This window comes from Artibeus jamaicensis, unplaced genomic scaffold, assembly GCF_021234435.1.
Source record: "Artibeus jamaicensis isolate MK-2021 breed Jamaican fruit bat unplaced genomic scaffold, CSHL_Jam_final contig_373, whole genome shotgun sequence".
NCBI lineage: Eukaryota > Metazoa > Chordata > Mammalia > Chiroptera > Phyllostomidae > Artibeus > Artibeus jamaicensis.
The window spans coordinates 522,129-536,420 of NW_026521807.1; the positions used below are offsets into that span (position 1 = coordinate 522,129).

The following is a 14,292-nucleotide window of genomic DNA, read 5'->3' on the forward strand; positions in this document are numbered from 1 at the left end:
TCCTTTGTGATTTCTTCTTTGACCCACTGGTTATTTATGAGAGCATTAAGTTCTATATATTTGTGAATTTCCCAAATTTCTGTTGCTGGTTTCCAATTACAGTCCATTGTGGTTGGAGGACATGCTTTGTACAATTTCAATCCTTTTAAAATCAACCTTGTTTTAGAGCCAAGCATAAGGTCTATCCTAAAGGTTCCATGTGGAATTGAGAAAGAATATAATCTCCTGTTGCTGGGTGGAGCGTTCTGTAGATGTCTACCAGGTTTGTTTGTTTATACTATTTATTTTATTTCCTTATTATCTTCCAACTTGTTCTGTCCATTATTGAAAGTTAGGTATTGAAGTCTCAAACTATTACTATTGAATTGTCTTTTCTTCCCTCTTCAATTTGGTTAGTTTTTGCTTCATGTATTGTGGGGCTCTGTTGTTACATGTAACTATGTGTATAATTGTATCTTTTTTATGGAATGACCTTTATAATCTCATAAAATCTCCCCTTTGTCACTAGAAACATATTGGGTTGGCCAAAAAGTCTACTTGTTTTTTATCTGTAAGATGGCTCTAGTAACACTTAGTTGTCTAACTTCGTTTGAAATAATTTTGTTAGACTGCACTGTGACAGCTGTTGTATCAGCTTACATTAAAAAAAAGCATCAAAATTGGTGAATTTTTGTGTAGTCATTTTAATATTGAGGAAGGAAGAAAATACACAACAATTTCAGCATATTATGCTTTATTATTTAAAAAAGGCAAAAATGCAACTCACATAGGAATAAAATTTTAAGCAGTGTATGGAGAAGATTCTATGACTAATTGAAAGTGTCAAAAGTGGTTTGCAAAGTTTCATGCTGGAGATTTCTAAATGGACAATGCTACACAGTTGGGCAGACCAGTTGAAGTTGATAGCAATCAAATCGAGACATTGAGAACAACTGTCATTATACCACAGAGGAGACAGCCAATATATTTGAAATATCCAAAGCAATAAAGTTTTTGGTGAAAATGAGTGTGTCTTTTATTTTTCAGAAAAACCATATGGACTTTTTGGCCAACCCAATAAATTAAGATGGTGTAGAATATAACAAAAGAAAATTTACATTAGACATAATGTAAATTTTTATTCACAGAAAATTAAGGAAACAGTTTTACCACAATCTATAACTCTTGAGGACTTTAACTATGGAAGGTGTTTTCTTACAAAAGATTTTCCTCTTGTGCAATCTTCAAGTTAATTGCCTTTCTTCTGGAAGTTTTATTCCTGCTCAAGTCTTCCTCCCCCCATCCCCAATATCCTATTCTTGTAATTTTACTGCTTATTAACTAGTTCTAAATATTTTAAACTTTAGCATACTCACTACTACAATATGTGATTTAGACCTAGTCCTTCATGATGGCCTTATTGGTGAAACTCCTTACAATTATTTGAAGATGCCACTATCTGGTAAGCCAAAGCTTGTTGCATCCTAGCCCTACAACCCTATCAGTATCTGAGAGATGACTGATGTAACCTAATCCCAGACTACGATCAATAGTACCAGATTTAAAGACTAAATGTTCTACTTACTTTACCAAATTACATACAATTCTTCTAATTTACTTCTAGAGGTTGATCACAGAAAGATACTTTACACCTATGGTGATTAACAAGAGTTAATTTCCACTGACGCTAAGAAAAGAATTTTTTTAAACAGTGACTTCCACAAGTATCCTGAAAACATGACTCAAAATTTCCAAAAGCATGCAGATAGCTTGTGTAGGATATCTTCTTAATGACAGCAATAATCCTGCCTTTTATTGACTGGTCTCAGGCCTCCCTTTGAAAAAGAGATGTTGGGGTTATCTTCAAATGTCTGGAGATCTGACTATCTGTTCACATTAGGAGTCTGAAGCTGGAAATTCTGTATGTACTAGCAGGATTTTTTTAACAGTGGAATTCATCAAAGGGTGCCCTGGTAGTGAGACAGCTTTGTCACTATAGACCGTCCAAAAATCTCTATTTATAGGACTTTCTCTATGTCCCTTAGTGTCCCCAGAGTTGCTTTCGAACTTTGCATCAGAAAATATTCCTGGTTGGTAGGTATTCTGGAAATACGGTTACAGAAAGGAGCTGGGGATAGCAGCTTTTAGGATGTAAACTCGCATTTAGTCCTTGACTACTAGATTCTTGGAGATAAGCAGAATAGTGACATTGTTAGATTTCAATAATCAGTATGTAAATTTCCATGATCACTTTATCAATAGCCTGACACACCTATCTATTGCTGTGCCAGGTATTTCTGAATCTATAATTCTCCAGTTCAGTTTCTAAAGGAAATAAGCTTCCATTCTCTTTTGGGGAATGTAGGTGTGGTAGACAAGAGGATGTGTCATGGAAGATGGGATCTGTGAGTTTTACTCACAACTTCAATAATATTTTCAATATCCAAACAAAATGTTGTTTTCTATTAAAGCAGACTATTCATTTCGAAATTAAAATGTAACTGAAAGAGACCTCCCAAAGTAAGTCCTTAATTCCATAAAGATATATACACCAAGGTGACAAAATAAGATTCAACATTTTTGTCCCAAGTTATAAGGACAAGTTTGTAATAAGCTACTATTTTGCAAAATTGGGAGGGAGCTAGGTAATAAGGAAAAATAGAGAGCCATGATGAAATTAAGAAATAAGAAAAGAAAAGGAAGACTTCCGGGTCAAGATAGAGGCATAGGTAGATACACTGTCCCTCCACACGCAACCAAAATAAAACAACAACTTAGAAACAAAATAACAACCAGAAGTGACAGAAAATTGAACTGTATGGAAGTCCCACAACCAAGGAGTTAAAATAGACACCTTCATCCAGACCCGTAGGAGGGGCAGAGTCGGGTGGCTGGGAGAAGAGGAGCAAAAAAAGCAGTGGCACTGGGGACACAAGGCAGCAGCTCACAAGCCCTGGGCATGCAAGATGGCAGCAGGCAGACCCTGGGCACGTAGGCAGCAGCTGGCAGACCCCAGGTGCCAGGTGGCAATGGGCAGACCCAACAAGGTGGTGATTATGAACTGGGACACAGCACACAAGGCAGCTGGCTGACCTTGCAGTCCCACATTTGAGCGCAGCTAAACCAGGTGAAACTGGGGAGTGAGACAGACCATGCAACCCAGGGTCCCAGTGCAGGAAAAGAAAGCCTCAAAACACCGACTGAAAACACCTGTGGGGGGGGCGGTGTGAGGTTCCAGGAGAGACTCCAAACCTTACAGGAGAGTTCGTTGGAGAGACCCACAGGGTCCTAGAAAGTACACAAGCCCACCTACCAGAGAACCAGCACCAGAAGGCCCCAGTTTGCTTGAGGGAAGCGATGAAAGGGACTGGAATCCAAGAGAGTGGAGCAAGTGCCATTGCTCCCTTTCTGACCCTGCCTCCACATATAGCGTCACAACCCAGCAACGAGGTCTGCCCTGCCCTGGTGGACACCTAAGGCTCCAGTCTTTCACTATATAACAGGCACGTACACACACACACACACACACACACACACACACACACACACACACACACGCACCCCACCCACCACCCCAAAATGAAAGAAAAGATCAAAGCTCCAGCACAAATACAACTAAGCGACCAAGAGATAGCCAACCTATCAGATGCACAGTTCAAAGGACTGGTGATCAGGATGCTCACGGAATTGATTTGTGAATTTGGTTTGTAAATTTGGTCACAAATTACATGAAAAAATGAAGGCTACACTAAGTGAAACGAAGGAAAATGCACAGGAAACCAATAGTGATGGGAAGGAAACTGAGACTCAGATCACTGGAGTGGACCAGAAGGAAGAAAGAAATGACCAAAGAGAAAAGGATGAAGAAACAAGAATTCAAAAAAATGAGGAGAGGCTTAGGAACCTCCAGGACATCTTTAAATGTTCCAACATCCAAATTATTATAGGGGTACCAGAAGGGGAAGAGGAATAGCCACCAGTAGAACACTTATTTGAACAGATAATAAAGAACTTCCCCAATCTGGCAAAGGAAATAGACTTCCAGGAAATCCAGGAAGCTCAGAGTCCCAAAGAAGTTGGACCCAAGGAGGAACACACCAAGGCACATCAGAATTACATTAGCCAAGGTTAAAATGAAGGAGAGAATCCTAGAAGCAGCAAGAGATAAGGGGACAGTCACCTACAAAGGAGTTCCCATCAGACTGTCAGTAGATTTCTCAAAAGAGACCTTACAGGCAAGAACTGGCTGGAAAGAGGTATTCCAAGTCATGAAAGGCAAGGACCTACAACCAAGATGGATCTATCCAGCAAAGCTTTCATTTAGAATGGAAGGACAGATAAAGTGCTTCTCAGATAAGCTCAAATTCAAGGAGTTCATCATCACCAAGCCCTCATTATATGAAATGTTAAAGGGACTTACCTAAGAAAAAGAAGATAAGAAAGATGAACAGTGAAAGGACAGCAAACTCACAGTTATTAAGAACCACACCTAAAACAAAAGCAAACTAAGAGGACAGCTAGATCAGGAGTGAACCATAGAAATGAAGATCACATGGAGGGTTAGCAACAGGGGAGTGGGAGAAGGAGAAGGGGGGAGAAGGTACAGAAAATAAGTAGCATAGATGGTAGGTAGAAAATAGATAGGGGGGAGGGCAAGAATAGTATGGGAAATATAGAATATAAGAAACTTAAAGACACGTAGTCATACACTAAAGGGGGGGAATAGTGGGGGAGGGGTGTGCAGGGTGGAGGGGAATGAAGGGGGGAAATAGAACTGTAATGGCATAATTAATAAAATATATTTAAAAAAATGGATATGTTCTCTGACCCAGTGATCCCACTTCTGGGAATATATCCAAACAAACCCAAAACACTAATCTGAAAAAACATAAGCACCCTATGTTCATTCCAATGTTATTTACAGTCATCGAGATTGGAAGCAGCCCAAGTGTCCATCAGTAGTTGAGTGGATAAAACAACTATGAGACATTTACACAATAGAATACTCCTTGTCCATAAAAAAGAAGACAATTTTACCCTTTGCAATAGTGTAGATGGACCTGGAGAACATTATGTTAAGTGAAATAAGCCAGTCAGAGAAAGACAAATGCCAATGATTTCACTCACATATGGAATCTAATGAGCAAACTGAACTCATAAAGAAAATGGTGACAGACTCATAGATGGGGGGGGAAGTGACGGGATGGAAGAATTGAACAAAAAACATAAAAGGACTTGTGGACATGGAGAACAGTGTGGTGACTACTGTGGGGAGGAAAGTACAAGGTCACTAAATGGTAATGAAAAAATACAATAAAGATTAATTTTAAATTACTCACTTAGGTAATTATCCTTTTTTTTTGTTTTAAAGATTTTATTTTTAGAAAAAGGGAGGGAAACATCAACGTGCAGTTGCCTGTCATGCACCCCGCCTTTCACACTCCACACAAATGGGGACTTGGCATGTAACCCAGGCAAGTACTGACTAGGAATCAAACCAGTGACACTCTGGTGCGCAGGGTGGCACTCAATCCACTGAGCCACACCAGCCGGGGAGGTAATTATTCTTGTTATATAGTTAATCATTATAAAACTTTAGAAAGTTATAGTTTATTCAGCTGTGGTAGGAAAATATACTACTTACACTTTTCTTTATTGCCGTTGGTATTATGCAAGAAGTCTCCATCAGAACGTGTTGTAGGAAAGTCATCTTCATCATCTTCTACCACTGAATAAAATATATTTAAGAATATTAGGATGAAAGTAAATAGAAATTAACCAGTTTATTCTTACATTCAGCTGAGTCAATATATTCTGGATTCTTGGAGTACAAGATCTTATTCATCTCTGTATTTTCAGTGCTTATCAAGGTATGACCAATAAATGTGCTGTAGGAAGTCTTCAACACATTATAAAAACTGTACCTATTCTCATTTGTATAAGGGATGGTGTTAAAATGTGAGTTACTTTGCCCTTTAGTCTTCCTACCTCCCCTGGGGCAATTTCGTAATTCCATCGGAGGCCTACGAGGGGTGAACAGGACTGACAGAGTATAACTTCCATGCAGAGGGCACTTTAGCTGCCTTCAGGAGTTCCTAAATTTACCATTTCTGAACATGCATGGGAAATATAATGACTTGCAGATGTGACATCAATTTTCATGATTCATCCCAGTGTATCTGTACCTGGAGATCCCTTTTAACTTACTCAATTCTAGAAAAAACAAAATCCCCTGTGTTCTCCTTTGCATACCTCTTTGTTCTATGTCCTCTTTTTTTACTGCATGACATACTGTAAGTTTCTGCACTATGTATTCTACTTTTAACGCAAATTTCTAGACCTTGGCAATCTTATCCTCTGCTTTCTATCAAGTGTTTTTATGTTTTCTTTATTTTATTATTTTTGAGGAACTCTCCTTCTACAGAAACAATCTTCATCTTAAACTGTCAAAGTTTTTGATTGTATCTCTTACCTCAGAGGTAATTTGGCTCTACAGAGAACATTTCACCCATTTTAGCTTCTCTCCAATAGGTACAAAGCCCATTCCTATTCCTTATTCCTTCCCTTGACTAAAATGGTAGAAATCACTATGAAAAGTACCTTTACTCTGTATTGCCATTTCAAATTACTAAGCTATTTCATTTTTTCATCACTTGAAAATTTTGCTACTCATCCATAACAGTTTTTTTCAAACCATAAGCTGCTATTATCTACTAATAGCTATTATTCACTTCTATCTAGCTAGCTGGTACCAATATGACTTCATCCTTTTCTTTTCCATGCCCATCATTTCTACAGACCAGTATCGATATTGAAGCCTCTGCAGATACCTAAATCCCAAGATTAACCAGATTCCTAAATTCTGTGGATCTTCACTGTCTCATCAATCATTTTCAAATATGGTCAATTCTAGAAATTCAAGAACACAGCACACTGTTCTGTTTTTAAATCAGTATTCACCATCAGGTAAAATTCTGACCTTGACTCAATACTACCCCGATTAACTGCTCTTAAATAGTAAAAGATTTGTCTTTTACTCAACTCATTAGTACCTACTTTGGGTTATTGAAGATTGAATTTCATACCCCTAACCATCCAATAGCCTAGTACCAACAAACAGATTTTCAACCTTCTTTTTCTAGCCCTAAAATACATAAAAATGATGAACATTAAGGGCCTGTATGCTGGATATAACATTTTTTTTTACAACTAAGAAAAGAGATATAGAGAAATGTTTTATCAATAAACAGTAGAGCCTTTCCTTTAATGTGGTGCATCTGTGTTGTTTTAAAATCAAGCAGTATGGTTAGGTTAAAGATAATGTCGTCTATTTCTGTAATCCCAGAGTAGCTAAGACCTAAAGGGTTAATTAAGTCTTATGGAAGTATGTATGGGAGTGGTACAGGATCACGTTAGGACAGCCTTACTAGCACTTCTGATCAAACATTTTACATGAGAACACTGATGATCACTTAAAATAAAAAAGAGTCTGTTACTATCGTTTCAATGACACACTTACTACACAAGAGTACCGTAATTCTTAAAATGCACAGACTTAGTTTTGTAATTTGATAAAAGTGCACCTTTAGAGATGATCCTTAGACTTAGGTTAGCAACTCTGATCTACAAAGTAGAAAACTAAGGTCCATGTCCGTAGTTCACCTTTATCGAGCATGTATTCTTAAAAACATCAATATTTCTTAAAAAGCATTTATAGAAAAAATAACTGCTATAGGTAGACTTGTGACTCCCAAAATTTATATGCCAAAGTCCTAACTCCCCTGTATCTCAGAAGGTGACTATACTTGGAGGCAGGGATTTTACAGAGGTAATCAAGTAAAAATGAGGTCATCAGGGTGGGCCCTAATCCAGTATGACTGGTGTCCTTATAAGAGGAAGAAATTTGGACACAGACACAGACACAGGGAAAAGACGAACATCTACAAGGCAAGGAGAGAGGCTTGGAATAGCTCCTTCCTTTCGTGGCCCTCAAAGGAAACCAACCCTGCCAACAACTTGATCCTAGACTTCTAGCCTCCAGAACTGTGAGAAAATTAATTTCTGGTGTTTAAGTTACCCAGCCTGTGGTACTTCTGACAACAGTCTTGGCAAACTAGTCTACCACTGTAATTATTTACTCAAAATGAATAATGTTTAAAAATTTTCGAATCTTCTAAACAAACTGGTTACAACTGACTTCCAACTTCTACTCCTCCCAATGTCGTGTATGTCTTTCAAATGCTGTACACTTCTGGTGTGGATCATTTAAAAATAATCAAAGAATGCAACTCTGAATATATCCTAATTTTGTTTAAAGGGATAGTTTCACACAAATAAAAGTGGGTATGTAGTGTTTAATTTGATAAAAAAGTTTTATGGACTTCCACCAAGATGGAGGTGTAGGTGGAAGCATTGTGCCTCCTCACACACCAAGTTTAAAAACAACAAAGTTTTAGCAATAAAAACGCAGCCATACCACAGAAAGTTGAACTATCCAGGAGTCTGAAAATAATGAACCCTGCAGCCAAACTGGTCAGAGGGGTGAAGCCAGCAGCAGAGTGGGATCAGGCAGGTAAGATCCACCAGACCGACCCAGGCGCAAGACCCAGGCACACCAGCAGTTGTAGGTGGATCCCAGGTGTGGAGTAGCGGGCGGACCCACTGAGGGCTGACCAGGGTCACACATTTGCATGCAGATAAACCAGTGAAGGAGCAAGCAGTGAGAAAGACCATGCAGGGCCCAGTGGCGGGAAGCGGCAGAGGGGACCGCCATTGTCCCTCTCTGACCCTGCCCCCAGGTACAGTGTCACAAATCAGCGACCTGGGTGGTCCTGCCCTGGTGAACACTTAAGGCTCCACTCCTTATGCATAACAGGCACAAACAGATCAAAACATGGCTCAAGAACAACTCAGAGCCCCAGAGCTGATAAATCTAAGCAATGAAGAAATAGCCAAACTTTCAGATGCACAGTTCAAAACACTGGTGATCAGGATGCTCACAGAACTGGTTGATTTTGGTCACAAATCAGATGAAAAAATGAAGAGTACAATAAGTGAAATGAAGCAAAATGCATGGGGAACCAATAGTGATGGAAAGGAAACTGAGACTCAAATCAAAGGAGTGCACCAGAAAGAGGAAAAAAATGACCAAACAGAAAAGGATGAAGAAACAAGAATTCAAAGAAAAAAAAAAAAAGGGAGCTCCAGTGGCGCAATCGGTTAGCGCCCGGTACTTATAAGAATTCAAAAAAATGAAGAGAGGCTTAGGAACCTTCAGGACATCTTTAAACGTTCCAACATCTGAATTATAGGGGTACCAGAAGGGGAAGAGGAACAGCCACGAGTAGAAAACTTATTTGAACAAATAATAAAGAAGAACTTCCCCAATCTGGCAAAGGAAATAGACTTCCAGGAAATCCAGGAAGCTCAGAGAGTCCCAAAGAAGTTGGACCCAAGGAGGAACACACCAAGGCACATCAGAATTACATTAGCCAAGGTTAAAATGAAGGAGAGAATTCTAGAAGCAGCAAGAGATAAGGGGACAGTCACCTACAAAGGAGTTCCCATCAGACTGTCAGCAGATTTCTCAAAAGGGCCCTTACAGGCAAGAAGGGTCTGGAAAGAAGTATTCCAAGTCATGAAATCCAAAGACCTACATCCAAGATTGCTCTATCCAGCAAAGCTTTCATTTAGAATGGAAGGACAGATAAAGTACTTCTCAGATAAGTTCAAATTCAAGGAGTTCATCATCACCAAGCCCTTATTATATGAAATGTTAAAGGGACTTACCTAAGAAAAAGAAGATAAGAAAGATGAACAGTGAAAGGACAGCAAACTCACAATGATTAACAACCACACCTAAAACAAAAGCAAACTAAGAGGACAGCTAGATTAGGAACAGAACCATAGAAATGAAGATCACATGGAGGGTTAGCAACAGGGGAGTGGGAGAAGGAGAAGGGGGGAGAAGGTACAGAAAATAAGTAGCATAGACAGTAGGTAGAAAATAGATAGGGGGGAGGGCAAGATTAGTATGGGAAATACAGAATTTAAAGAACTTGAGACGTGGTTATAAACTAAAGGGGGGGAATGGTAGGGGAGGGGGTATAGAAGGGAATGAAGGGAGGAAATAGAACAACTGTAATGGCATAATCAATAAAATATATTTTTAAAAAAGCTTTATGCAGTCAGCTTTCTGTATCCATGGACTGAAAGTATTTTTTAAAAAGTTACATTGTTGCTGACACATACTTTATGGATAGGCCTACAATGGTGTATCTGTACTAAACATGAACATACGTTTTTGTCATTATTCCCTAAACGATACATCATAACAAATACTTACATAGCATTTAACACTGGACTACTATAAGCAATCTAGAGATTATTTAAAGTATATAGGAGGATGTGTGTAGATTATATGCAAACACTACTCCATTTTACATGAGGGACTTGAGCATCTGCAGACTATGGTATCAGCCGGGGGTCCTGGAACCAATCCCCCATCAATACTGAGAGACTATTATATATACATTTTTTTTTTACAAAGGAGAAATAGTTCACCTACATTTATTTTGGGGGCAAGAAACATCAAACTTTAATGAACCAAAAACTTAAAGCATATCAAACCTAAAGAACTTCAAAGCAATTTAATTTTGTCTAAATTTTAAGAATATGGGCTTCTGCTACTGGCCAAGATGGAATAAAGTATTTGTTTACCCTCCAGTAGCATGAATCTAAAACCTGTACAAAACATATGAAACAATGGTTTTCAAGACACTTGTCTATTAGGCAAAAATGGACAGCGAGCCCTGAGTGGCAAGAACAAATGATGTGACCTCCGTGATTGTCCAACCTACTGCCTCGGGAGAGAGTCCAGGCTGTAGAGTAAGGAGGAGCCCAGGAGGAGCCAAGCAGACTCTACGAGGCGAGGAAATGGAGCTGAGTGTCCGGAAAGACAAAGGCAACCTGAGTTCACAAGGCAGAGTACTAGAGAGGAGAGAGCTATATATAGAAGAACCCAGGAGACTGACAGAAGGTCCCCTTGAGTATTCAGTAGAGTACTGATGGCACATACAAATGAGGCAACTAGAGGTCAAGGAAAAAAACCACTCGAAAGGATTCCAAGAAACAGTATCCAAAGCTAACATGGGGGAAGGAAAAATGTACTTGTGGTATATTACTCAGGGTAGAATGATAAATTAATAGTGTGTACTATAAACTAGCCACTAAAATAACAATGATAAGGAGATAAAAAATGGAATTATAAAAATATACTCAATCCCAAAACACACAGAAAAAGGAAACAGAACAGAGAAGACAAAAAAGATTTGAACTCATATCAAACACATTTAATAAGACCAAGAAATGAAACCATTACAAGCAACTTAGTTATACTGGGAATAAACTTAGTGCTGTTCAGTAATAATTCTGTGAGTAGTATACTTTTGCCTTAATAGCAAGTAAGAGAAAATTGAAGAACAGTGTTGACGCTATCAGTAATATCTTCAGCAACAACCAAGAAAAAGTTCAAAACATAGATTGTAAATTAACTGAAGATCATATCTCTCTTTAAAAGAACTCGTTGTAAGTTGTTTTAAAATGTATACATAGCTCAATTATTAATTTCCTCTTCCATGAAAAAAAGGCCACATAAGGGAGAATGATGAGGAGGAACAGAAAGAAAAGTGAAAAGATACAGAAAGGGAGGAGAGAACAAAGAGAGAAGGGGAAAGAGATCAATTGATTCCAGGCTGGAGGGTTTAACATGAACATATGCTTGTCTTTAAGATTCATCATGGGGTAAATTTATTAGACATAATCATGTAAAATACCCCATATTACTAAGATGACAAACACTCCCTTTTTTAATAAAATAAAGAGCTTAAAAACCATTTAAAAATCTTCACTGGAATATGGCATGAGTAATCAAATTAATTAAGATGTGTTGTACAGAGATACTGAAATCTGTTACATTGGGGGTTTGCAGCAAAAGTGACTACAATTACCTTTATCAGTTAAAGACATTACCCTTTAAAATCAAGAGGCTTTAAATCCATTCATTCTCCAAGTAAAAATAGTGGTAATAGCCTAATTAACCTTTATCCCTTTGAAGTTCATCCTTGGAGACAGCATCAGCACAGGCATCAAAGTACTTCTGTAGAGTATCAACTTGTCTACAGAGGATATCTCTGAAGGTTTCCATTTCAGCCAATTTCTCACGTAAGCTGTGGCCTTTCTGCAAAATATAAAAAGAAGGGATGTGATCCAAGTTTACAAAACAGTAATTTATTTAGTCCTACAGTATTTTATCACATTTTAAGGCCAACATCTTCTTAATGAAGGCAATGGGGTAAGGAGAGCAGTCAAGCTCAATGTAATACTCCCAGGTATTAACTTGAAGCTGACTAACAGTGGCTAGACAGTGATAAGCATGAAGGAAATAAGAGCAAAGAAGCCTGATAATTTTCTCATGTAAAACTGAATATTTTCAAATTACTGACATTGTGAGGAAAAAACGGTGAAAGACTTTGCAATGGGCAAAGATATTACTAGATGCCCTTTCAAAGGAATGGTGCAGGTCATCTATAGTACCTTTAGCCCTTCTAGAATCCTCAGGTTGTTGTCTAATCAGATAGAAGTCTTTGACTTCATTACATTTGACCAATTTTATAACTCTTTAAGTAGCGAAAAACTAGGAGTTATGTAAATGTTTCTTGCATATCGTGTCCATAGATATGCAAATAAACTTTGTTCACAGGAGATACACTAGTTACTAATTTGTGGATATTGAACAATTCCGCATATATTAGCAAAATCATTTTGGCATTTTTTTTCTTTTTTATTTTATTGATTATGCCATTATAGTTGTTCTATTTCCCCCCTTCATTCCCCTCCACCCGGCACCCCCACCCCTACCATTCCCCCCTTTAGTTTATGACCATGTGTCTCAAGTTCTTTGGATTCTATATTTTCCATACTATTCTTACCCTCCCCCTATCTATTTTCTACCTACTGTCTATGCTACTTATTATCTGTACCTTCTCCCCCCTTCTCCTCCCAATCCCCTGTTGCTAACCCTCCATGATATCTTCATTTCTATGGTTCTGCTCCTGATCTAGCTGTCCTTTTTTTTAGCCTGCTTTTGTTTTAGGTGTGGTTGTTAGTAACTGTGAGTTTGCTGTCCTTTCACTGTTCATATTTTTTATCTTCTTTTTCTTAGATAAGTCCCTTTAACATTTCATATAAGGGCTTGGTGATGATGAATTTTGGCATTCTTAAGATTCTCCCTTGAACCAAATTTTTTCTTTACATCTTATCTGTTAATGAACGGAATAAAATCTTTGATATGTTCATCTTGTATTTTATGAGCCATAAATTTTACCCCTTAAAAACTGTGTAACAACTCTAAGTAAATTATATTGTAGCGAAGTTCTTTCAAAAAACTATGAAATAAGTTCTGTTCGCAACACTCAGTACTAAATTCAGTTTATGAGGTCTTCACTTAAAAACATTCAAAACTACAAACCTTGAATGAAGAGGTGGATGTTGCAGAATAGCCACTTGCCCCAGACACCAGTGACACCATTGAGCCATGTCGACGCAAACTGGATTCAGATCCATAACCAGATTCAGTCTAAAAAAGAAAGAAAACTATATGAAAAGGAATTAAATAAAAAATACTTAACACACAAAAAACCTGTAACTATTTGAGATAATAGATTTTAATTTATAATCATTTCACTAGATGTATGTGTATGTGTCTGTATATAATCATTATGTCATATACTTTAAACTAATATAAGGTTCTATGTTAATTATACCCCAGTAAAACTAGAAAAGCACTTAAGAGAAGACAAGTTTTCCTATAAATTATTAAGCCTGTTATAAAAATTGGGGAGAAAAGTACAAAAAAGTAAAAATAATAGGAGATGGGCTAAGAAGTCTTGAACTGCTTTTAATTCTCTTCATATAACAAAGAAAAATAAACAATGAGTTTTTAAAAAAGAGGACAATGTCCAATAATATTTCTCCTTAAGTTCCTAAAAAAAAGGTTTTAATTATTTTTAGAAAGGAGGGAGGAAGAAAGAGAGGAAGAGAAACTCAGATTTGTGGGGCTGTCTCTCACATGCCCCCAACTGGGGACCAGGCCAGCAACCCAGGCATGTGCACTGACCTGGAATCAAACCTGTGACCTTTTGGTTTGTGGGAAGATGCGCAACCCAATGCGTCACACCAGTCAGGGCTGTAGTACCATGGTACCTCAGTATTCATTCTTAATTTGTTCCAGAATTTGTGATGAGTGCCAGAACT

General features: G+C 38.0%; 1 protein-coding gene across 4 annotated transcripts in view; it reads right to left on the reverse strand.

Annotated features, from left to right (window-relative positions):
- The window catches only part of CERT1 (ceramide transporter 1), a 115,782-nt gene that overhangs the window by 49,808 nt on the left and 51,682 nt on the right, over positions 1-14,292 (reverse strand). For all 4 annotated transcript variants that reach the window (XM_053664427.1, XM_037163410.2, XM_037163409.2 and 1 more), the window contains 3 exons: positions 13,508-13,615; positions 12,079-12,217; positions 5,624-5,707 (listed from right to left, as the gene is read on the reverse strand). In XM_053664427.1, the coding sequence (XP_053520402.1) occupies positions 5,624-5,707; positions 12,079-12,217; positions 13,508-13,615 (331 nt within the window). The remainder of the gene's footprint in view (positions 1-5,623; positions 5,708-12,078; positions 12,218-13,507; positions 13,616-14,292) is intronic.